The sequence below is a fragment of the Pipistrellus kuhlii genome, unplaced genomic scaffold (assembly GCF_014108245.1).
Source record: "Pipistrellus kuhlii isolate mPipKuh1 unplaced genomic scaffold, mPipKuh1.p scaffold_m20_p_3, whole genome shotgun sequence".
NCBI lineage: Eukaryota > Metazoa > Chordata > Mammalia > Chiroptera > Vespertilionidae > Pipistrellus > Pipistrellus kuhlii.
This window is the reverse complement of record NW_023425529.1, coordinates 73,957,787-73,984,688: the sequence shown is the minus strand read 5'-3', so window position 1 is coordinate 73,984,688 and position 26,902 is coordinate 73,957,787. Positions and strand designations below refer to the sequence as shown.

The window sequence follows — 26,902 nt, the reverse complement described above, 5'->3', positions numbered from 1 at the left end:
CAGCAGTAGGGTAGGTGGAGAAGCCCTCAGGAGCAATTGGGGTCAGCAGCCACCACTCACACCTGCTGATGGTGCCACGGAATTAGGACCAGCTCCAGGAGGCTTTGGCACTGGCAGCAGGTGTGAGAGGCGGCTGCGGGCCTCAACTGTCCCTCAGGAGCAAGGGTAGGTGGAGAAGCCCTGAATGGTGCTGGGCGCTGGCAGTGGGTGTGAGTGGTGGCACTAGTGCCATGCGGCAGCGGTGCGGGCAGGTCTGATGCCTGCAACAGGTGTGAGCACTGGGTGGGACTCAGCTCACACAGGAGCAAAAAGTTTTCAGTAACCACCAGAAGCTTACCCCGATGACAGCAGCCAGTGCCCGCCTTGGTCTGGTGCCCCCACTCACCTGCTCTACTATCCCGCTACAGCCAATGGCCACCATGTTCCATGTGCACCCTCTGGTGGCCAGTGCACATAGCGACTGGTTGTTCCGCCATTTGGTCTGTTTGCATATTAGGGTTTTTATACATATATGTATTAGAAGGGTTGGATCTTAGCAATTATAATGTAAAAGAAAGCTTGAGTTTCACCAATTAAACTTACATATATGAAGGAAGACTAAGTTATTGGAAGAGATTTTATATGTTGGCATTGCCCAGTAGTAGAATCCCCCAAATAGAAATCACTTACACAACTTCCTCTTCATTTTGTTCCAAAAGGAGATGGTGCTATGAAGAGAGAGACTCCATATTGCTTTAAAATAGCCTTAAACAAAATTAAGTAGGATTACTGCTAAAAGATCACAATAGTAAAACAATAAAAGCATTTTAATTTTGTTTACAAGACACTATTATTTATGTTGGTAGCATTGTAGTCTTAGAAATTTTAGTAATGATAATCATCATTTGGTCCAGTGTAATATCTAGTTAGCTTGCAGATGATAATTAAAAATAATAATCTAGTTCCCTTTAAACCTGACTTGCTACATAAAATAGGAAGGATTTCTAACCATGTGCAGATGAGTTTTTGTGCAATTTTAAGACATCATATCTTCACATCTCCATGCTTTTTATTTTTCCTGGAATTATCCTCCCTTCCTTCTCAAACTCCTCCTGGTCCTCCAGAATCCAGCCAGAGTCATATTTCCTCTCTGGCTTTTCTTGGCACTGTCTTCCTGCACAGGTTCTCCCCTTAAAATTGATGGATTAATTGCTTCCTCTTTTGTTTTCCCAAAGCCTCTGAGTTTCAAGGGCATCTCTGTCACCTTTATTTCTCTAGTGACTGGCACAGTCCCTGTCTCTGAATACATGTTCAATAAATAAGTATTCAGCTTGAAGCATTAGACGATTTTTACCTTGGTCACTGGTTCATCCAACAAAATATGTATTAAGAATTTTTTATATGCAAGTTTCTGTGTCTTATGTTGTAAAGGTACTGGGAAAAAAAAATCAGATGCCCAATTTCTTAGAAACTTAAAATATAGTATAGTAAGGAAAAAATAAGTCATGTGTAAAAGTAACTACAATACATGGTTTGAAGTGTTATTTTTAGAAAGAGAGTTGTGTGTGTGATTGCTTCCTGCTGGGGTTCAAGAATGTTTTCTTATTGACTAGGGAAATAGTCTTCCTTATTAAATAGCTCAAAAGCTGTGATTCAAAGCTGTATTTCTTTTGATGAGTCACAAATTAGGTTACATTTTATTCTAGATCCAAAAAATGCCTCTCTCCTTCACTTTAACTTGGAGTATTATTGTGGACTATTGGATTAAAACACGACTCAGGGTTATGCTGCTACATGCCAAACAGTCCACCTTTAAAGTACAAAAAGTTTCATTTGGTGCCTTAAGGTATGAATTTAATGCATTCCCTGGTTTTTAGAGAACACCTTAAGTGATAAATCCTTTACATGTTGCTACAAGTTACTCCTAATTGCCATTAGCAATAGGTTGTAGAAAGCTTTTGACAAAAGTTAACAGTAATGTCATTGCAATGAAAAATTCAAACGACATTTAGCTGAGAATTTTTTTAAAACTTCAGCCAGCATAGTTCGAAAGATCAGCGCTTAATTGTAGTATTTAGGCCAATAGTATTTAAAAAATCAGCAGATTGCATTTTTTCCACAGTAAGGGGTAAGATGTTAATAGTGTAAGTGATTACAGATGCTAACTGATGGTCACCAGCAGTTTTTCTCTTTTTGTTTAGACTTGGATTATCACTTGCATTTATCTTCAACTGGTCCTCTTTAATCCTCTCGTCAGAAGTACAGGGATCTGCAAGAAACGTGTCACTGATGATGTGAAAGACGTTACAAAATTGGTGAGTACAGGGTGCTTTCAATAGCTGTGACCCTTTTTCTTGTGCTTTTTGAAAAAATATTTCATTTTTCCTTGCTCCAAATAGGCATTTTTTCTAAGACAAGGAAGTCACTGAGTTATCTAAAGGGTTTATAGGGAGAGCAGGTGGGAAGACACTCAAGGTCATAGAGAATCTGTTGATAAGATGGGCCCCAAGGCACTGTATTGACTTTGGATTTTTGCTGGTCTTTTCATCTCATTCACAGGCTGTGAAGTGAGGTCCCTCCTTGTGTGCTGATGTGCCAGCCCAGCTACTTCCCCATTAGCTCTGTAGTGGGTTCTTCAGCATGTCTTATTTCCCTTCACATGCCTTCCTACCTTTCTCTATCAAGCCTACTAAAAGAAGATCTGAGAAGGTCATTCTCCCCTTTCCAACAGCTGGGAGACGCTATCCCATGTGGGTGTGTATTTGTTCCCTCAGTGAAGATACTTGGAGGAGTGGCTAGTTGCCCAGATGTTGATCAGACTACATTTGTCAGTGGAACTTCTCCCTCAGCAAAAGCCATTTCACACTCATGCTGTTAGGCAATGCCAGCTTCCTGCCATACTTATTTTAAAATGCAGACCACAGAGGCAGGGGGCATAATACCACATCTGGAATGCCTTTTTCCCAGCTCTGATGATCTAGGGGAGGTTGTACATGCTCATTTAAGTTACGGAGTATGATTTCAAGATGAACAGCATTTGAAAGGCATTTTTTTAAAATTTCTGGTTCAAAATAGTTGAGAAAAGTTAGTTATTTGACTATTTTCTAGAGAACAGAAATATGTGAGATTAAAAAAGAAATGAAGATTGTTGTAATATCTAAAAAAGAAAGAAAAGTACATTTGTGGAGATATTTATTTTTCTTACTCTAGATATACATTTTCTTGTGTATATGATTTTGGGTTCATTAAAACAGAAATTTAATGCTATGATCAGAGTTTTGCTAGCTTAGCCTTAGTGCAGAATTAGCAACCCACACCCACACCCACACCCACAGGCATACACACAAAGTTTATGAAGATAGGCCAAGCATATCTGAGATTAATATAGTATTTAAGAGGATACAAGTTTAAAAGTATTCTTGATCATGTGAGTACATGCAGAAGATGTAGTAACATGTGTTATTTGAGGGGATGTATTATTTTTCTACCATATACCAAGCTAGGTACTGAGTATAGTGTGGGGATAAGGATGGGGTATTTTTATTTTGTATTAGTAGAAGACATTCATTAAATGTTTGTTGTTGAAAGAATTAAGGATGTGCTCTACTGAGATAAGAATTATAGTCACCTGTGGTGCTTATTAAAGTTACAGCTGTCATGGTTCTACTGATTCAAAGGTCTGAAGGAGGGCTCAGGGTATTTACATTTTTAGGACATTTCTGAAAGGAAGTTTACTGCTCTAAATGGACTGTTCTGTTAAACTTTAAAGAGCAAAGCATCTTAATTTCTATTTAATCTCATGTTTTTTTTTATAGCTAGCTTTATCTTTGTTATATAGATTTATATGAATGTCAGATAAATATGTGTCTCCAGTATATGCTAAAGGTGGTAATTCAAGGGGCTGCTGGTAGAGCTGTGAAGATGAGAATGAGCTGGGCAATCTGCAGGCGTCCTGGGGAGCAAGTTTCAAATATCTGGGCAATGAATCATAGTTGGGAAATGATGGTGTATATGACCACAGACTAAGCATATCCAAGATTAACATGGTATTTAAGAAACATTACCTGTCCAAGTTGGTTTTTTTATTTTATTTGTTTGTTTGTGTGTGTGTGTGTGTGTGTGTGTGTGTGTGTTAATCCTTACCCGAGATATTTTTTTCATTGAGTTGTAGATGGGATGAAAGAGAGGGAGAGAGAAGCATTGATGTAAGAGACACATCCATTGGTTGCCTCCTGCATGTGCTCCGACTGAGCAGGGGATTGAACCTGCGACCCAAGTTACATGCCCTTGACGGGGAGTTGAACCTGGGACCCTTCAGTCTGAGAGCTGATGCAACCATGGCCCAGGGTCATTATTTTTTGCTAAGTGTTTGAGGATACTACTTGATGACCACCACTTCCTGTGAAATGTCAAATCAGTATTTTCAAATGGCATACATTTCTATACTAATAAAAAGGTAATATGCTAATTAGACTGGGAGACCTTCCAGATGTCCTTCTGGACAAAGCCATGGTGGTGGGGCTGAGGCAGAGGTGGTTAGGGTTGGTCAGGCCAGGAGGGGAGGGCAGTTGGGAGTAATCAGGCCAGTGCAGGGGGTAACTAGGAAAGTTGTAGGCTAGCAGGCTGCCAAAGGGGGCAGCTGGGGGATGAGCAGGCCAGCAGGGAGGGCAGTTGAGGGTGAGCATGCCAACAGGCAGAATGGTTAGGGGCAATCATGCAGACAGGCAGGTGAACATTTAGGAGCCAGTGGTGCTGGATTGTGAAAGGGATGTCCACAGGGTCGAACATCCTCCGAGGAGTCCCAGATTGGAGAGGGTACAGGCCCTGCTGAGAGAGACCCCCTCCTGCATGAATTTCATGCTCTGGGCCACTAGTATAATAATAAAAGCGTGATATGCTAATTAGGCTGGAAGACCTTCCAGATGAAGCCATGGCTGTGAGGGAAGCGTGGGTCCCAGGTGTCAGAGAGATGTCTGTGCCAGTAGCCAGGGGAAGGAAGGCCTACTCTTGCACGAATTTCATATGTTGGGCCTCTAGTAGGTATTATAAGAACCTTTCAAGATTTTCCAGTCTTGTCTTTAACCATTTGCTTATTTTCAATCTGTTACCCATTTGTTGATAAAATGAAAAGTGGTAAGAAGCTAAAAAAAAAAAGAAGTACTAGAAAGGGATAGTTATTAATATTGACATTAAAATATAATTCCTCCCCTCAAGGACAAGTGTAAATCATTAAACTAAAAGGGTTTTATCTTCCTTCTAACAACTGACTCATGAATAAATTTTTAATTTCAAGTGTTGATTTAGTGAAATTAGCAAATTTATTTCAGATTACTTAAAAAATCAAGTTAATAAAAAATAGAACTCAGAAGATCACTTCTAATTGAATAAAGACCTCCATAATGCACAGCCTGTATTTCATAGAGTAGAAAACATAAAAATATAAAATAATTTCTGACATCAAAGTGGAAGATAAGCCATCTCTATGAATATATGAATGCATACCACCAACATTACAGAAACAACACACAAATGGATACCATTTAAAAGATTTCATGGTATAACATGGGACCCAATCTGTGTGAATACAGGGTGTCCCAAAAAAATGTACACACACTTTAACAACTTATAGCTCAATTTTGAAAATGAAATATATTTTAATGAACACTGCCTTTATAATTATTCAAAGTTTCTACACATTTTTGGAAGACACTTTATATACTGGTTAAGACAGTGGTCAGCAAACTCATTAGTCAACAGAGGCAAATATCAACAGTAAGACAATTGAAATTTCTTTTGAGAGCCAAATTTTTTAAACTTCTTCTAACGCCACTTACTCAAAATAGGCCCAGGCCATGGTATTTTGTGGAAGAGCCACACTCATGGAGCCAAAGAGCCGCATGTGGCTCTCAAGCTGCAATTTGCCAACCTCGGGGTTAAGAGAATGGATTTTGGAATCCAGCAAACCTGAATTTTAAATACCAGTTCTTTGGCCTTGGACCAGTTTTGTGGGCTAGATTAAATAAGAGAATGCATATACAGAAAGTCCTTGGGTTATGTCGGAGATGAGATCCGTTCCTACGGCTCGATGTAAAGCGATTTTCACTCTAAGTTGGAACTCACCTACATAAGCACCTACGTCGTTCACATGGAGCACATACACAGCAGTAATGAAGAGAACAAAAAGTAAAACAAATTTAAAAGAAAGATAACAATTCCTGACCTTTACTGTGGTAAATAAATAATAAAAAGCATAAAGCACATATGTACATTTGTCAAAATGATGGAACTATATTTTTATATAAATAAATGGGAGATGGTGACGAAACCATAAAATGATGTACACCAAGTCCGTTGTAACCCAAGGGCTGTCTGTATAAATCTTTACCCCAGTTATTATCCCATAACCTCTTTGTGCCTCAGTTTTCTCATCAGTATAATATATATATATATATATATATATATATATATATATATATATCCCCATACATATATAAAAGCTTTTCGACGGAACAACCAGAATGGAATGACCAGTCACTATGATGCATACTGACTGCCAGGGACCAGCATGCCAGGTGATAGTTATTTGCATAGAAGTGCCAGGACTGCTTAGGTTATAATACTGATGATGCTGGTTTTTTTTGTGGGTTTTTTTTTTTTTATGTTTGAAAAGCTGTGTTTCCCATCCTTAAACTAAAATTCATTAATTTTACTAATTCAAACAGCAACATAAGTGACTTGAGCTTTATGAACATAGATCATTGAAACCTCTCTCTAAAGAACAGTGGGGCTAAGCGCCTTGCCCCCAGTTACCAAGGCTGCTATCACACAACTGTGTGACCTTGGACAAATAATCTTAATCTAGGATTCATCCACTTCAAACCTTTGCAAAATGGAACTCCAAATGACGCCTCTGTAGGTCCTGTGTGAATTTCCGAAAGAAGGGTGCCTAGCGTTCATGCGCTTCCCTGGAAAGTTCCTGATCTCAAAAAGATAAGAATGACTCAGTTAGATAAATTAGGAGGCCCTTTTTAGCTTTGAAGTCCTTTTAGTACATAAGGATACTTCTTCAGGATGCATCTTTTGGAGTAATTCAGAAATATCTTACCTAAAAGAAGTTGTATAGAATGAGAGAAATCAGTTTTTCAGGCATAACCTTAAGTCCTATTTGAGGGAAAGTGAGTTGATAGTACATTTTTGCCCTGTGCCTCACAGTCATTTCAACTGGAATCATTCCTTTGCAGTCTCTACCAGTTCTGCCTTTACATTAGGTGGCAACTTGTACTGTGCCCACAAACCTTAAGTTTCTTTGCCTGGGTCATTCTCATGTCAGAAGCACATGACTTAGGACTTGACTGTCTTTTTTTTTTTTTTTTTTTCCTCTTGGGATTTCTTCTTGGACACTTTGTTCTACCCCTCCGGTCCCCAAGGTTTTCATTCGAAATCCTTCTGGCATGTTTACTCGGGATAATAGTTCATATATTTACAGAACGTTTTGCTTTGTTTCTAAAAAAAAAATGTTGCAAGACTTGTTTTAAATGGCACACTCAGACCTACCTAAGGAAAGGGTCAAGTATCTGGGAAGAGGATGAATGGAACTTTAAAAGCTTACATTTAGAGGACAGTTAGGCCCCAGCTTTTAGTGGCTGTGCTAATGGGAGGAATCCAAATATTGAAATAGTTCAAATTAGTTTCCATCTTATTTCTTCCTACTGTTGCCTTCATTCGTGATGATATTTTTCCTTCATCTGGGGAATTTAATTAAATGTGACTTTGCTCTTTAAAAAAAACGTTTTTATCTTTAAATATCTATTGAGTGGTTATTTGTCTTTCTCAAAATGTTTTGAGGCAGGTGGCTATCCCATCTGCATCTTGTAGAGGTGAAATTACTCTGCCTTTTCAAGGTCAGGGTACAAATCAGTAGAAAGAAATGAAACTCAGGAACGCCTGTTTTTCCTGGTCTTGTGGTAGCCACTTATTTTAAATAGGTTATATTAATATTATGTAACTCTTTGAGTTTCATATAGTGGGAAATTATAAAAATTTCCTCAGATAACAAATTTTCACACTTTGAATGGGCAGTTTCGGATAATTCTGGGTTTTATTCTTCTTCAAATACAATTTCTTTCTAATAGAATTACCACTGCATTAAAATGGAGGATTGGAATCTCTTGAGTCTTTCCATTTCTAGGTGAATTCTGAACCTTTCTAAGCATATATTTTCTTTAAAAGCAGAGGTCTCATATACTGTTTGACCCTTGAAAAACAATGATTCTGTAGCTGGAGTGTTTTTAAAGTTTATTTTTATTAGTTTGCAATACTTGGCACTTTAATTTCTGTTCCTGTGGTCAGTAGATATGTCTTTATTTAAAAATAAAGTTAGAACTTTTAGTATTCAAAGAAAGGACAGAAGTGTACTGGAAATAACATTTGTGATGGCTTGCTATATTGCCAAGCATGTCAGTTTTGTGATGAAGAAAACATTGTGAGTTCTTTCTTTATGGAATAAACCACTTACATGCTATGTCTCCCACTCCTTGCCTTGTTAAAACAGTAGTTCTTGTCTGAGTTTCCAGACACCATGCAAAGTACCTGGTATAGATTCTTTAATTTTCATGACCCTAGAAGGTAATTTTTTTAGCACCAGTTTATTGGTTAGGAAGCAGAGGCCTACTAATAATAAGTCGGTTGACTATCCTCTATTATAAAGAGGAAGCTGAGTACAGATTTGAACCCATCATTTCCTGTCTCTGTCTCTGGGTTGGAAGCACAAGAACCCAGTTCTTAATTTACAAGATCTTAATTGAAGATGTAAATGTCAACTGTATTGTAAGAATTATCATTGTAACCTATTGAGTTTTATTTCCTAGGTAGTAGTCACTTATTTTGTGATTAGGAAGCTATTATATTGTAGAAGTGCAATTAGTGCTACCTAACTGAAGTCATAAGGTGTGTCTGTGAAATAGAATTTGTTATCTCTTCTATTTGAAAGAAGACAGGGGTCCTAACTTTTTCTGTATTCTTCACTGAGAAAATATGATCCAGAAAAGTCTCATGAAGTTGTCATTAACTTTTTTAATCATTAAGGTATTATTAAAAATAATCTAAGTGCCTTTGAAAACTAAAGGTAATTGACTTGGTTACTTAGATTTTTTAATCAATATTAATAGGAGATGACTTATAAGGAGAATTTTAAAAAGCAAAAAGCTTTCTCCTTGTGTTATTTCTGAAGTCTCAACAGCCAACATTACTCTAAGCTGTTATACATGCGTGAACTATGACATTTAATTACAAGAGTACAGTTTGCTTGTTTTCTCTCTACAGCAGTGATTTGGATTGATGAGACTGAAAATTGTGGACCTTTCCCCATAAAATGGCCACATCTGCACCACATTTTATGTACAATGTCAAAGGGGTCAGGAGCTACGACTACTGCATTTTCATTCTTACCTAGAACTTGGGAGAAACAACTGAGATAAAGAAGTGTCTTGACAAGGATGTCTAAGCAAACACTGAGTTAGGGACATTTGGGGACCTCAGTCACATTTGAAGATCCAAAGGTTTTCAGGTCCATGACATACAGAGGGAGTTAAATATTCTGAGTTGAATATTTCTACTGAGTCCAGATAACCTGCAGGGCATGGTATGCAGCCAGTGTCTATCTGGCTTGCAATGATTTTTTTTTTTTTTTTTTGGCTCAGTATCCAGCAATTTTGCATGATGTTTCTTTATACTCCACCTTACCCCAGTGTCATTGAGTATGATCAATTCTTAACACATTTCAAAAAAGATAGTAAATGAGCCCACATATTGATAGTAAAGCCAGCCCATTATCAAGTGACTTGTTTTTGCAGTTTTATGCATTTTACAGTCTGATATAGTATTGACATATTTGGACACCAAACTACAAAGTTCATTGGGATAATCTGGCCTTTGGTAAAATTTTCCATCAATTAGACTTGACTTTATTTAATTTTGCCCTGAGCTTATTTTACTACAATATATTTATTTTCAAAATCTGTAGCCTTGGTTACTTATCCACTTAACCTACCAACAGGATACTTCCCTGGAGTCTAAACCACATTTCTGCTTTTTCAGCTCCCAGTCTCTATATAAATATTGAACACATGCTCAGCACTTGCCCAGTGGGCTTCTAAACTGTTTCCAATCTCTGTTCTCTCCTTGTTCCAATCTATCCTTCCAGACTGATCTTCTTAAGTTTACTATCCTGTTCCCTCTTAAACATTCAGTGCAATACTCCTGCTTATATGAGAGTTAAATCAGACTGATTTTTCATAATTATCTAGTTCACCCTCTTTATTTTACAGACGAGAAGTAGAAGTTCCCCAGAGAGGAAGTGATGTCCCTCAGGCAGAAGTGACTTGCTGTGGGCTCTGGTGGCAGACCTGGTCCCACTGAAATTTCCGGGCCACCCATTGGGCCTCCTAAGCCCAACATTCAGGGGCTCTCTAAGGTGGCTTCCTGCTGTATTTCCTGCCCTCTCATCTGCAGAAGCCTGATTTTTCTGTCTCTTGTCTCCCAAAGACACTACATGCTTTCCCATGACTTTGTCTTTGCCTGTGACCCTTCCTCTGTCTAGTCCAATGCCCCATTCCCTTGTGACATCCTCATTCGCATGCCATGCTGGAGCACTATTTAAAATGTGGTCTTTAATTCTAAATTAGTCTTTATAAATCCACTAGTAAGATTCTATTATGATTTCCATTTTACACATGTGGAAATTAAAACTAAAGTAGATTACTTGCCAAAGAGTTAGCATGTGGCAGGGTCTGGATCCAACCCGGGTCATGTGTCCCCCCAAAACTAACTGCTTCAAAGGAATATCTTCCAGTTCCAGGCCATAGGCTCCCTCTGCTCAGAGAAGCTGAATTTGTCACGGGGTTCTCTGTGCTTTCTGAATGCTGTTCAACATACCTTAATGCTTAGAAAGTAATAATTCATGAACTGACCATAAAAATCTACAACTTGACTTACTAAATTCTTTTCCAAATGAAATTGAAAAGGAATCGGTGCACACCAAGAAAGTCACGAAGGGGAGAGAGAACTGTGCTGAGAGCAGCACACAGAGCCAGGATTTGCATCCCATGCCCTCCAGGAACCCCTGGTGCCTGTGACCTCCAGGTGCCAGTTCACCTCCCTGAGCCTCCAGCCCTTCATCTGTACACTAGGTTTAATGATATACACCTCATGGGGCTGTGGTAGAGACAGTGTGTAAAAACGTTTTATTAATTGCATAGCATTTTTCAAAAGTATCATTATGTTTAAGTCCCATCAGAAATTAAATATTAAGTCACTTTAATGGAGAATTTTCTTTATTATTACCCATCCTTCAAGAGGTAAGGTATGGAGATTTTAGAATGTTGGCCAGATAACTTGTTATGAGGTTTCTTTGACTTTTTAAAACAATTTTTATTATATAAATTTCTAATAAAATGGAATTGGCCAGCATATCCCTTCCATTTTCTCTTCACTTTAGGTGTATATAACTCAGATCCTGAGTTTCTGAATACTGACTTGACCAGTTCTATATTTTTGGTTATGTAAGTTATATATAAAAGAAGGGCCAGATTATCAAGCAACTTGTGCTCTGAGCAGCTTGCAATGTCTCTCCATCTAGAATGGCTTTAATGTACATGGTTGGTTCCTAATGAAAAAATGTTGCTGCTCAGTCTGATTCCAGCTTTTATACCTGCAAAGGCGTCAGCTGTGTCAGGGGTGACAGAACAGGACCAAGTCACTTTGCTTTCCAAAGATGGGGGTGAAGATCCTGAAGACCAAAGAAGTTAGGGAAGCATGGTGGGGGAGGAAGGAAATTAAGTGTAAAAGGCAAGAGTGTAACTCCTAAATTAACCATTAAAAATACTGCCTCTGTGGCAACCCAGACACGTTTTCAACAAACAGCAGGGTTGCCCATTATTTCATTAATTTGGTGGGGATGGCATGAGGAGAGATGAAGATGGCCTCATCAGTGGAAAATGCCCGGGACAAAGGAGCAGAAAGTAGATGAGAACGTGCAGTGGAGCCAAGAAGCAAGGGAGGCCTTGCTGTCAGAGAGCTGAGTTCCAGGGCAGACTTAACACTACATAGTGTGATCTTAGTCAGGTTCCTTCACCTCTCTGAGCCTCAAGTTGTTCATTTGTGAAATACAGATAATATGTCACAAGATCTGGGGTTTGGATACAATCATGCAGCATAAGTCCTTAACGAGCCCAGTGCCTGACACCCAGTAAATGTGTGTTAAATGTTAGGCTGGAGGCTGAGATGAGAGTGTGAGGAGGTACCACTGGAGGTAGAATTGCAGTGAGTGCAGTGGCTCCCCCTCGACTACGCATTTTCTCTCAGCAGTTGTGAATCTGTATTTGGAAGGCTGACCAGCAGTTAAACATGGATCTTCAGCTTCATGGGGGTCGATGCCCCTAACCCTTGCATTGTTCCAGGGTCATCTGTACTTACTAGTATGCCTTTGCCTGGGTCACTTTCTCACCAAATTATTCTCAGATTCTAGAAGCTATTGGCAAGGCCAAGAAGAAGCATGGGTTGTGTGATAGGACATGCTGACTAGGTCATCACCTGTCAGAGATGACATAGTCCAGCAAAAGGTCCTAGCTTACTTTGGGGAACAGTAAAGATTTTAGAGAGAGGGTGAGAGGAAGGTAAGTCTGCAAAAGCAGGGCAGATCCATTGAAGAGGTAACAGTGCAAAGCCACATTTCCACATTATATATTGTTTTAAAAACCAGTGGGCTAAATCAATTGCTGGCCGTATTATTCAGATGGATATGTTAACAAAGCTAGAAGGGTGAGAAGGCAGAGCTGGTGCTAGGTGTAAGAAAGGATATGAGAGAAACCAGACCTCTGTGTGCTTGGAAGTCAGCTGTCAGTATAGCTTTCAGTATAGATGGAATGCTTATGATATGTTTGACACAGTCCCTTACCTCAGTTCATGACTACTTGGCCTGAGTATCTTTATCTCCATTTTGTATGTGAGAGACATCAAAGTACAGAATTTAGATTTGTTTCAGATTCCCTGGTTCCAAACCAGGTGCTTGTTCAATTTATGCCACAATGACAGATGGCAATGTGTTAGATCTATTTTTAAAGCCTTTAAAAGAAATCAAGGAAATATTTGAGGCATCTCAAATGTTCAGCCCTAGGAAAGTGGATGAATTGGACTTTTATAAATTATTCAAATTATAAAGCACCTCCATCCCATAATTAGCATCCTTTTGAAGTTTTGCTGACGTTTTTCCTAAGAACAACATAGAACAGTAGTTCTCAGACTTGAACACTCATCAGAATAGCCTGGGGACTGTGGAGGGAGAGTCTGCAGGTCTGGTGTGATCAGGAACTTGCATTTCTAACAGGTGCTCTAGTGATGTTGACATAGTACTTTGTGAATGACTGATAAGGAAACATGTTGTATTCCTGATTATAGGGAGGAGCCGGAGGAAAAAAAATCCCAGAAGGGAATTTCCAAGACCACAGATGGAAATTGCAGTTCAGATCATGTGTCCATAAGTGAATTTGTAGTCCAAAGGATTTGTATTATGACTTTATTTTTTTTGGAGATTGCCTTTCATTACAAAGGGAAATCAAGAATGAAAGTCATTTTATGTGTAAATATTGAAATTCTGTGTAACTTAAAAACATAATAGGTTTGTATGTGTGTTTCTCCAAACTATTAAAAATAGCATATTAATTGTTATGTGTGGAATTTCTTACAATGTTGTTGTTGTTTTTTTTCTTTTTTCATTTTTTTCCTTTTTGTCTCTATAGGTGGCAAATCTTCCAAAAGACTATAAGATAGGCCTCAAGTATGTCCCCGGAATGGACGTTTTGGTATGTAAACTGTACTTTTCAGAGTTTCATTTTGGTAGCTGGAAAATGAGATGGTATCACTTTATTAAGATAAAAATTATCTGACATTTAGAAGTTTGCAAGTTGTCTCCTAAACCTCTTCTCCCAAATTTGGAACTAACCACAAATTTCTCTTTTTCTCTTAGTCTCTCCTCCAAAAGGCTTCAGTGTAAAATTATGCAAGTTTTCTCTATACTTAAATAGGTCCTATATAAGTCTCTTTTCTATTTAATTTGAGAACACAAAATATTTTATCTCAGAATTTATTAGAACCTTACAATAGATTCTCAGAACCTTATATTAAAAATATGAGGTTATGATTATAAATACTCCTTTGTCACTGCAACCAAGAAATTTTAATGATTTTTTCATTGGGAAGAAATATTTGAAGAATTCATATATGAAGAAATATTTCAAGCATAGGAAATGTAATGCCCATGTATCCATCACATAGCTTGTCAAACCTTGCACTGTGCTATATTTGCTTCAAATATGTTTGTTTTTTAAAAAATAATGAAGCGTTATACATACACTAAGTCCCCTGTATTCCCTTTTCCTATCTCCATTAGTTTCCACTTTGTCTCTTAGGGACAATTCTCTCCTATGATCAAGTATTCTGAACTGAATATTTTTTTCTAAGGCATGTTTTTAGGACTCGGTGTGAGGTTAGCCTCCCCTGGAGTTTTGTGGAGCACAATGGCACACACTGCAGACTCAGCATCCATATATAATATATTGTGTGGTTTTTTTGCATTTTTTCATATTTATGTTAGTGCCATTACACTGCATGTACCACTTTGCAGGTTGCTTATATTCAATAATTGAAACATGTCTTTGAGATATAACGTGTTGCTCCATATTGATTCATTCTAACTAACATATTGTGTTGAGTTAATTTGAAACCATTTGGGGTACTCTACTCTTCAAGTAGACATCTTTTCTTAAATTACCAAATACTACACACCCAGTTCGTGCAAATTGTCTGAGGCTTTGAGTCAATCAAAATCAATTCCAGTTTAAGTGTGTTAAGTACATCATTAAGTGCTTGTACTTAAGAACGTGTTTCAAAGACTATAAGGTTGTCATTACAAGAGAAGGTCTAAAGGCACATTTATTTTCCTTAGTAAATTTTTTAGCATGAACAGAGTAATGTTCCTTAGAATACCTTTGAACATGTACCTTCATGCGGAACCAGTTATCCTTGAGTCTAGGTCAAAGTCTGGCCTATCGGTTTAGGGGGAGTTCTCTAGAGATAGGAATGTAAAACCACAGCATCCCAAAAGTTAATTAATGTCATCAATCAGTCACTCAGGCAGCAAGTATTTGTTTAGGAAAAACTATGGAAACGGCACTTCACCAGACACTTTAAGAAACAAATACATGTTGATTTAGTCTTATGTTCAAAAACTGGGGAGAAATTACCTGGCCCTTTTCAAAATGAATTCACATATTTGTCTCCTTGGATGGTTACAGAAAAACCTGTGAGGACAGCAGGATAACTAAGGTGACTCCTCTTTTACAAATGACACACTGTGGTTTGCAACCCAGAAGTATTTTGCCCAGGGTTGTACACCTAGTAGGGGTGTCGAACTCAATCAGAGAAGGGGCCAAAATCTAAAATCCAGCCTAAATCGCGGGCCGAATGGTTTACTGAACAGTCATAAACTGTCATTGTGATGGAAACGCAGCAGAGTGCAGTGATGACAGCGCGGTGCGGGCCACATTGCAAGGCCTGGCGGGACGGATTTGGCCCGCGGGCCTTGTGTTTGACACATGTGATAGAGAATGACCCATTTAAAAAGAAACCTGGGGTCTCATGACTTACCCCTAGGTTACAGAATGTGGTTATCTAAATAATTACACTGGTGAGGGAAAGTGCTCTAAGTGAAGCCTCTACGTGGTAAAGACTCACCCCATTCTGGGCTAGAGATTGCTGAACTTTGGGCCTCTGATTGCCGAACTCACTCAAAGGCATCAGGCGGCTCTTTGAAAAACAAGGTTACACTGAAAATAACGGAGTAGATGATTGTGTACGGTATGATCATAGATTACACTAAATCACACATTTTGGTACTGGCTGGTGAGAGTAAGAGCCAAACTTGTAGAAATAAAGCCAGCTCTTCGCCACATGTTTTCTTTCTGTTTCTGTAATTGAGAAAAGTTCACTATTATTTGATCTTGGCACTCCATCCTGGCATAGCTGGGGAATAGCTCTGTTTTTGGCTACCACAGTTGGCAAGGAAAACAAGCCCACACATAGGGCTGTGCGCAGAAACCGGTCTTAAGCGTTCTTTTTACCTTCCTTTTAAAACCGTAGTTACTGCCAAGATCAGAGGAGTTTCCCAGTGGACAGGCCCCTGATTATTTGTCAGTGGTCAGAGTCCTAGCTGCCTTATCTTTTGTGTTTAAACAATAAAGGGTGGAGTGGGAATCAAAATGGGCACCAAAAACTTCTCTGGGGCCAAGGCAATAAAATTCCGACTGCGGCATTGGGCAGAAGAAAGCTCTAGAATAGAATACACATTATTATTATTACCTGCTTTTGTTTTAAAAATCAAATGAATACACCTGAAAAGGAGAGCTTGCTTTTCTAAGGGCCTTCCTAGAAAATTATCTAGTAGGTTCTCTTTCAACAGGTTGATACTTAAATCTGAGGATATTTTTCTATTCTATTTTAAGCTACCTGAAGCTGTAATACTGCCAGGTTTAAGATTTCCTTTAAGTTCCTAACCTTAAAAGTCTCAAACATTTCCCAGCCTTTCCATTTACTAGTAATGTTACTATAGAAAGAACAAATATTAAGTCGCTGAATGTGCCACACATCTTTGGTCATTTTCACATTTATAAAATGATATAGACTGTCAGTTGTTTGTGGTATTTAAGTAAAAAAACTATTTGTTTTTAATAAAAGTAAATTATGTATTCATCAGTTTTCTTTTAACTTTTTATTTGGGGATAACTTCAAATTTACAGAAAAGTTTGCAAGACTATTACTCAAAGAACACCCATATACTCTTTAATCCAGATTCATCTGCTTTTAATATTTTGCCTTAGTTGATTTCCTAAATGCTTGTTTTCTTTGCACACATGTATGTTTTATTATTTTTCCAAACCTGCTGAGTAAGTTGTATACATAATGTCTGTTTACCCCTACACACTTCGGTGTATATTTCCTAAAGTAAATTATTTTCTCTTACATAACAACATTGTAAGCTGTCAACTTCAATACGTTTAGGAATAAGAATATTTCAATCCAGTGGCTGTATTTCAGTTTTAACAACTTTTTTTTTTGGGGGGGGGGGGCATTTTTTTTTTCCTCTAATACAAGAAGCGATCTAGGAGTATAATTTATATTTTTATATCAAGTGTGATAGACAGAATAATGGCTCCCCACGCATGTCTCCTGCTGTGAATCTAGTATTGCCTGACAAGGCAAAAAGGACTTTGCAGATATAACTAAGTTAAGAATTTTGAGGTGGGGAGAGTATTCTGGATTACCAGCGTGGGCCGAATCAAATGACTTGCATCGTTATAAGAGGGATTTGGAGTATCAAAGCCAGAGAGGGCGATTTGAAGATATTACATTGCTAGCTTTGAAGATGGAGGAAGGGGCCACAAGCCAAGGAAGGCAGACATCCTCTAAAGCTGGAAAGGGCAAGGAAAGGGGTTATCCTGCAGAGCCTTTAAAAGAAACAGCCCCATTGAACACCTTGATTTGCACCTGCTAATACCTATTTGGACTCCTGACCTCAGGGACTATAAACTAATAAATTTTTTCAAGTGCACTAAGTTTATGGAAATGAATACGTCATGTCTCAATAGTCTCCTTTAAGAGCTCCTAGCCTTGCTTTGTATTTATGAGAGTAAAAGTCTTCAGTAATACAGCCCTCCACAGTAGTACAATTTCTCAATGGCTATATTCAGATTAGGCATGGCCAGCCTCTATGTGACGTAAGTGATGATGCCTCAAGTTATCATCTCTGGAGGCACGTGTTGTCCATCTCCACTTCCTGGTGCTCCTTTGTATGATCACCTGATGCAGGTGTTCCACTGTTCCTGTGTATTGACTCATTGGCAACTGATAAGCAATCTTTGGGGAGACACTTTCAGATGATGTCCAATTCCTCATCAAAGTTCCTCCTGTAGGTTTAGCAGCTATTGATGATTCTTACCTAAACCAGTCTTTACTACCACGTCAATTTTTAATTAAGTTAAATTAAGCAGGGTTGAACAAGTTATTGGCAATATGTAACGTTCCTCTAACCATATGCCTCCCAGCCATCTTCCCTCTGCAACACCCTTCCTCAGGTATGCATGATTTCACTTCTGGACTAGTCTCCTCTTCTGCTGCTGCTTCTGGGCTCCTCCGATCTCCCTGGCCATTTCAGAACTCATCACTGAACATTTCAAATTTTTTAGTCGATGCCGATTAAAAAAAGGAAAATTTCAAGCGATCGTTTAACTCCTCCTCCATGTACTTTGAATGGCTCTGAATTGCTCTTGGGAAACAGGAAAAGGAGCTCCTTAAACAAGGCCTCTGAGAGCTGTTTGATCTGGCACCTTTCCATATCCTGCCCCATCCCTCATCCGCACATGTTCCCGCTGCGAGGCACCTCTGCGCATGGCTTTTCTCTGTGCCTGGAATCTGGTCTGCCCTCTTGTTTAGGTAACTGCTGACTCTTTCAGAGTCCATCTCACTTCTTTAAGGAAGCCTTCCCTCTCCCTGATGACACCAAATCTGCCTATTAGAAAATTTTCCCCCAGCACGCCCCGGAGGAGTAGTTTTTCATTTATCTGTGGAATTATTTTATCGATAATTGTCCACTTGTAAACTTCATGAGGGCAGGAATGGTGTGTTTGCTTTTTAATATCCTCACTGCCTTATGGGTGATAGACACTTAATAAATATCTTTTGGAAGAAAGTGAAGGCGGAAGGAAGGAGGAAAGTTCCCCAACATGTAATCACTTGTAATTTCCCTGAGGTACAAATGTGACCTGAATAATTAATCCACACGATTAATATGATGAGGTGAGGTGAATGCCTATAACAACAAATAATACCTGCTCTGCAATATTACTCTTGTCTTTTTTTTAGGTAGGTGTTCATTTTGTAAAAGATCTTCAGTGTGAGAGTTGTAGTGTGCAAATTTTGAGGAATCATGATTTCTTTGAGCCTTCTATTATACTACTTATTACTGAGTTATTTCCATATTCAAGAACTTTCTCTTTGCTACCAGTGACTGAAGGCTGAAAGCCAAATTCCCTGAATCTGACGCCTGATCCGGACTCTCCACAATCTTGCCCCACCGTAACCACCTCACCTTAATACCCATATTCCCCAACACAAACTCACCACCCCAGCCAGATGAGTCCCTGCCTTCTAAAATCGCTGTGCTTATTCTAAACTCCAAAACTGTTAAGTACTACTTCCCTTCACCAGGGTGCCTTTCTACCTCCCATTTACCCATTCAAATTCTCCCCACAGAATCATGTAGTTATCCTGGGGCTCACAGCCTCTTATAATGGTTATTTCCTCCAAGGTCAGCCTAAGAACCTTCTTTCTCACCAAGTCTTCTCACCAGGCCATTCCTTACTGTTCATATCATGCTCTTCCCTATATCACTCCAACATCATACCTACTGTGCTCTTGCTTGGTGCTGCTACATAATATGACATGTTTTCTCTGAATTTCTGTAGAATTTATCCAGAAACTCTTCATTTTGGGAACCTGATCATACATTGCTTACCCAGCTGTTTAAAGTTGCATGTATTATACATTTGCCTCAAAGTATTATTGTGAAAAAATAATTAAGACACAAAAACTGGATTTTCCTTTCTTCATTTCTGCATCTCTGCCTCATTCTATTCTGTTGGACAGAATTTGTCTTCTCTGTCCCAGACACCCCAGTGCTCCTAAATTTTCATGTTACAGTTTCAGCCCTACAGAGACTGGTTATCAGTTCCTATCACCACTACTAGTTTGGGGGAGGGACTTTTTGATTGGCCCATCAAGCTCAGGGTCCACCATTGTCCAATCAGCTATGGCCACAAAGCAAGTTCCCTAATTGTAAGTACAGATCCTGAGGGTTGAACCTCAGATTTGAAGTACTTACTATAGAAATAGAAGTCAGCCAAGTAGACATGGTAATTATCTACCTCTACCTCTCATGTATTATAATAAGTATTTTTTTTAAATGATTAAGTATAAATGTTATGGCGGACAACGTGGACGAGCAACAAACTACCAACACTGTAGAAGAGCCCCTGGATCTTATCAGGCTCAGCCTAGATGAGCGAATTTATGTGAAAATGATAAATTACAGAGAGCTTCGAGGTAGATTACATGCTTATGATCAACATTTAAATATGATATTGGGAGATGTGGAAGAAACTGTGACTACCATAGAAATTGATGAGGAAACATATGAAGAGATATATAAATCAACAAAATGAAATATTCCAATACTTTTTGTCTGGGGAGATGGTGTTGTCCTAGTTGCCCCTCCATTGAGAGTTGGTTGAAACAAAGAATATATCCTGTGTGGAAATTAGGAGACTTTATATGATTGCGTCTTTAAAGGTAGAAGATATTTAAAAGAGAAACCTGCGTAAATTTTGATATTAATAAATGACCAAGGAATCTTCTGCTTCTGAAATGTTTATGTGCACATAACACAAATTCTTAAGCTAAATGGCATTTTTATTTTTCTCCAACGCTTCCAATAAATGTGATCACTAAAATGCAAATAAATAAATAAATAAATGTTAGTTAAATGAATAAAATACAACACTAAATAGTATTTTTAAATGGCTCTTATGTGTATTTAATCTACAGGGTCCATCTTAATAAATAAGTAATTACACTAAGGCACTGCTCAGAACACTTATCCCATTGCTGTCTGAAAGAAATATAATGGAAGCCACATACGTAATCTTAAATTGTCCAGTCATTACATTAAAAAAAAAGTTACAAGGGAAAGGTGTAACTATAATAATAAATTTCATGTAGTCCAAAATATCATTTTACTTTACAATCTATATAAAATTATTAATTGAATATTTTACACTGTTTTATATCATTCAGAACCAACCTACAGCACATTCTAGTTCAGACACTAAGCTTTCATCAGAAATATTTAGCCCATATTTAGATTTTCATGAAAATACAGGTTCACATACCTAGCTTTTCCAAACATACTTAAAAGCTTTCTAGTCACTGAATCAGGTACTGATTTTTAAATTAACAAAAAATAAATAAATAAAGTTAAGTGAATTTAAAATTGTAGTCACACTGGCCACATATTGAGTATTGGCCCCATTTTGGCTACCACAGATTAGACAGACCTTTTTTTCAAAGACAGAGAAACTAAAGCTCTGAATAGACTTGTCTAAAATCTCAAACTGTGTCAGCAGAGTTGGGACTGGAGTTGAGCCGTGGATCATCTTTGCTGCCCTCCCCTCCCCTCCCCATGCTGTTCCCTCCTCACTGTGCTATTTTGTGTCTGCCTTGGGAGCCATTTATAGACCTGCTCTGGGAAACAACACATATTTATAGTGTTTGGGCTGATTACCATCTTAATCAGATTGAGGTTTCTACATCACTCTAACTCAAACAAGAAAATGCAAAGTTACAAAGCCTAAAGTGAACTCTGAAGACCCAAATTAATTGTTTAGGGAAAGGACTAAAATAAATCCTGACAAAACCTATCTCATCCAAAAGGGAATTAATATTTTGAAGTCTCTACACTAGTAATGGGAGCACACAGTATTTTGCAAAGTACTTTCATAGGAGTGTTCTCACTTTGCCTATCCATGGGATGTTTGAGAGTGGAAGGAGGGTGTGTTGTCTGCTTTCTAACCCTAAGAATAAAAACCAGAAGGAGAGGAGAGAAGGTTTTATCATGGCAGTTGACATTTGCTATTTGATTGTGATAGTTGTTCAGAGAAAGTTTATTTCATCAGAATGACACTGAATTCATTGGAATGAGACAAAATGAACCATGCATTACCCAGAGGTATCTTAGCTGAACCTAAGGACCAATGCAGCTGATCCAGATGTGTGAGCAGAGTCCTGGTGAACCCAGCAGAAAAAAAATAGTTTATGTGCTTTGACTGTATCATTGATGAAAGAACTAGCAGGTGTTCTAATCTTGGTTTCTCATATTTCTGTTTAAGTTCTTGGTATAACCTTGGACAAACCACATCACTGGTTTTCTCATTTATGATATTGAAACAACTGGGCCACATGGTCTTTAGTATTCCTTCCGGATTTAAACAATTGTGCTTCTAATGGCATGGCTCTAGATCCGATGGATTGCTCAATTAGGGGGTAAATGCTGGAAGCATGAGAGGAAAGAAAGGGAATGCTTTGTGCCCTGGAAACACACAGCTCTAATTCTGGCAAGACTGAGGTTTGACACATATTAAAGAAAAAGAAACAAAAACACTCAAACTGGACGGTAATTCTGGTAATTCGATTAACTGGATTAGAGGACTGGGTGAATACCACTGTCTCTCAGAAGCCTCACAGTGTGTGAGCCAGGGCTTTTCTCCCTCAGAATCTCCAATGGGTGTTTTACCTCAACTCCTTTGTGGAGAACTCTCACCGCATAGACACCTACCTTAGACCCACTAAGGAAGCACACAGATATCTGTGGGAATAGCTACCAAATCAGAAGTGGTGCCAGGGGCATCAACAAAGAAATGTTATCTAGCAGGTCCTTGAGTAATGTCATTTCATTTTATGCTGTTTTGTTACTAAAATATTGATGAGATGCCATAGGAATTTAACTCTTGTTAAATATAGATAGGTAAACCAATTAGCCTGTAATAAAATTGGCTTCATTATATGTAATTTTGCTTAAAGTTGTAGAACCTATCGACAAAGTTGAGGACTTACTATTAGCATGTCTTGTCCATTTTCAGCTCCTATTTCCATAAAGCTGTGGTGACTCTGCATTGAGCCTGGTGGTTATTGTAATAGAGTGTCAGGTTCTTTCAACTAATAAACCAGAACAGTTTCTTGAAAGAAGCAGGAAGGTGGGAAGGAGAAAGCATGCCCAAATTAGCAAGTTCCCACAATGTTTTCAAAGCACACAATGTATTTCAACTAGTTCTGAGACTGCAGAAGGGTTATATCACATGTCTTATGAAATTCATATAACATCTGTTTTAAATTTATGTGTAGCTTTAGAGTGTGCATGGATATTTTCTTTTTTTATAAATATATTTTTATCAATTTCAGAGAGGAAGAGAGAAGGAGAGGAAGATAGAAACATCAATGAGAAAGAATCATTGATTGGCTTTTTCCTGCATTGCCCCTACTGGGGATTGAGACAGCAACCCAGGAATGTGCTCTTGGCCACAACTGAACCTGGGAACCCTTAGTCCACAGGTGGACACTCTATCCACTGAGCCAAACAAGTCAGGGCTACATTGATATTTTCTTTGTTGGTTTTAGGAAGCACTCATATTCCTAGTTATGTTTAGAATGCTTTTATTTATAGTAGTTTTTAAACCTTTTGAAAGTTATCATTTTGTTAAATCATTAATTTGGTGCTCATGGTACTTTAAAAATCCCTAAGTAAGCTCACCCTGGACCAGTACCTCAGTTGTTAGAGTGTGGTCCCGAAACACCAAGTTTGCAGTTCCATCCCCAGTCTGGGCACATACAAGAATTAACCAATGAATGTATCAATAACCAGAACAATAGCCCAGGCAGCCTGGCTCAGTAGTTGAGTGTCAACCTATGAACCAGGAGGTCACCGTTAGATTTCCAGTCAGGGTGCATGCCTGGGTTGTGTGCTCGTGCAGGAGACAGCCAATCAATAATTCTCTATCTCATTATTGATGTTTCTAGTTCTCCCTCTCTTTTCCTCTCTGAAATCAATTATAAATAAATAAATATATATTTTTTTTTAAGTGGCACAATAAATTGATATTTCTCTCTTTCTCCTCCTTTCTCTCCTCTCCCCTCCAAATAAATAAATATGAATTTTTTTAATTCCTTAGGAAATTCAGTTTTTAACCAAATCTTCAGTGGTAGGGGCATGCTAGCAGTTCAAAGATATTGATTCAGTAAGCATTCTAGAAAGATACATGTTATATATGAATACAAAGGATATGTGTTTTAGTAGTCCTAGCTAGAACTGCTATAATAAACCCAGAAAATGTAAGATAGAGGTCACCAAGAAATTGAGGTAAGAAATTGAGACTATGAGTTAGGGAAAATCCAGACATGTTTTCCCTTTCAAAGCAAAGATTATATTATAGTATGTAGATGGCTGAATACAACTCAGTTATATGTACTTCAGGGATTTGAAGGGTAGTCTTTGCATCACTGCTAAGACATCCTACATGGCTTTATTAACTTTTCTAAGCCTTCACATTCTTCCATCAGTGAAAGAACGGTATTTATATCATACATTCTTCTACTGAATCCTGTGAGTTCCTATTTATAAAGAACTATTTACATTTAAAATGGTCTCTGAAATATAATAAATAGTGGCCATCATGCCTGTGATTAAGGCAAAGAAAAACTTACATCTGTGAACTTTACAACCTTTAATCACCCATTTCTTAATCATAATCTTGAAAGAGTTGAAAAATAGAAAGACCTATTACCTCACAAATGAAATATTCAGTTGGCTATGTTTTGTTCTCTTTGCAAATCATTGACTATATTTAATTAAAAAGAAAATACGAAACTGTTCCACATTCTATTAGTAAAAACTGGTTCCTCTCCTGCAGGCAGACAGGTCAAAACTGGCTGACATTTAATATTATTTATTTGCCTCAGTTTTAGCTTTAATAAATCCAAGAATCTTGAAAAGCTAAAATGTAACTATTTAAACAAACTAAGGGAATGATACAACTATTATAGCCTTTATTATACAACATTTTCCAATAAATTGTGGCAAGAATGAATAATGAATGAAATGCAATTGCAAAACTTTTAGAAATATATTTTTCAGCAGTATAGTCCAGAAGTTCATATCTTGTCAGGTAGCAATGAATTGTTCATTACTTTAAAAGGACAGATACTGGGGTAGGACTAGGGAGTGGGCATTTCATGGTTGAACTGCAAAAAAATTACAGCTTTACAGTTGAAAATGTTACTGGAAAAAGTTGATTGTGTGGATTGTTGATTAGGTATGTGAAAATGGGAAGTGTAGTTATAGATAAATGAGAACTTGAATACAGAATGTAAACATGGAGTTCAGATGAAAGGAGAGATAAACAGAAGTGTCAGAAAGCACTGGCATTCCCCAGTGTAAAAATAAGATTCATAGATACAAAATATTTTTTACTTTAACTACAAAAGCAAAACAAAAAAGACCAAAGTAACAAAATGAGGCCCTTAGTTCAATTCAAAACAAGGGAAGTTAATTTTGGTTCATACATGTCAGAGATCCAAGACAAGGATAGACAGAGTGTATTCAGACAGTAGAGCAAAGAAGGAATTTAAAGATATTGATATGTGCATTTTCCTTGCCAAAATTTTTTGCACAATTACAATGGAGTGAACTAATTGGTAAAGGCTGTTCTGCCATGTAAATACTATTCAAACTGTACTCAAGAGTATGTGCTGAATTCCATATATTAGGAATTCCAACCCTTGCTGATAGGGCTGACTATGTAAAAGTAGTTGTCACTGCCTACAGAGAGAAACTTGGAGAGCAGTTCAGCCCCAAAGGAAAGACTGACAACTTGGAAAGTGACTTGTAAATGATGCAAATATGAACTTGCAGATGCTTGAGATAAGCATAAGCATTGATTTAACAAGACAAAGAATCCATTCTGAACATTCTTGGAAACACATAGTCTTTAAGAACTTAGTTGAAGAGTTGAATGAAGTAGCCTAATTGAATTAATGCACAGTGGTGGTTTGTTTATTCTACTTAAATGAAGCCAGAGCCAAGATCCTAAAAGTTTTTATTTGCTTGTTTGTTTTGTGACAGGGATAAGAAAGGAAAGGAGGTTGTAATCTAGCCATAAAGCAGGCAGAACAAGGCATAGATCTGGGGGTCTTTAAAATGGTAGAACTGACAGTACTTGGAAACTGATTGCGATTAAGCTGAGATGTGATGTAGAAGAGGAAGAGTAGAGTCAGGACATGTTAAATGTGAGGGTTTTTTTTTCTTTTTTATTGATTATATTGGGGTGACACTGGTTAACAAAATTATACAGGTTTCAGGTGCACAATTCCACAACACATCTTCTGTACACTGAACTGTGTGTTCACCACCCCAGTCAAGTCTCTGTCCATCACCATTTATACCCCCCTAAACCCTCCTCCACCTCTACCAATTCCCCACCTCTGCAATAACCACACTGTTATCCAAATCCATGAGCTTTTTCTCATTTTTTCTTTCTTTTTTTAATTCAATTCCTCCATCCCCCTGGCCCCCAACTCTCAACCCCCAAACTTTTAAATGACATTTAATGCTTCCAGGAATTGGATCTTAACTATCTATAGATAAACCAGTTTCTTTTTGTCTGCATTATATTGATTGAAATTGTTCTCTTAAATAAGTTTAAAATGGCCCCAATATGTAATTTAGAATAAATAAATTACATTAGTTTCCTTAATAGAGATACTTTGCTGATAAATAGAAAAATAAAGGGTAGTAGTTTGATTCATTTTACACGGCTTTAGTTACTCTACATCATTCCAATACAATAGGTTCTAGAAGATATAGTAAATTATTTAGGATCTTAATAAGACATGTCAGTTTTAGCTATCCCCAATCATTGTTTTATTCTCCTCTGTAATATGTTAGCAGAATTAAAAAAAAAAGAAATCAGAGCTTCTATTTACAAAAAATATAATCTTAAAATATGTGAAATACCTGAATTGATGATCAATTACTAATTTTAAATAACACCACATTAATTTAAGAACTATAAAAACCCATTCTAATATACTAAGAAGTTTTTCCTAATAATCTAAACCTCTGTTGATCCCCAGCCATTTATAGCAGCTATATTATGTAGCCCAGATCCTGTCTGTTGCTTGATTCTGCATACATAGCCAGCCAGCTGAGATT

At 37.8% G+C, this 26,902-nt stretch overlaps 1 protein-coding gene and 1 pseudogene across 8 annotated transcripts in view; both read left to right on the top strand.

Annotated features, from left to right (window-relative positions):
• Nucleotides 1-26,902, top strand: part of KITLG (KIT ligand) — an 89,343-nt gene that overhangs the window by 34,707 nt on the left and 27,734 nt on the right. For all 8 annotated transcript variants that reach the window (XM_045588326.1, XM_045588327.1, XM_045588324.1 and 5 more), the window contains 2 exons: nt 2,181-2,294; nt 13,773-13,835. In XM_045588326.1, the coding sequence (XP_045444282.1) occupies nt 2,181-2,294; nt 13,773-13,835 (177 nt within the window). The remainder of the gene's footprint in view (nt 1-2,180; nt 2,295-13,772; nt 13,836-26,902) is intronic.
• LOC118728921 lies at nt 20,067-20,530 on the top strand (annotated as a pseudogene).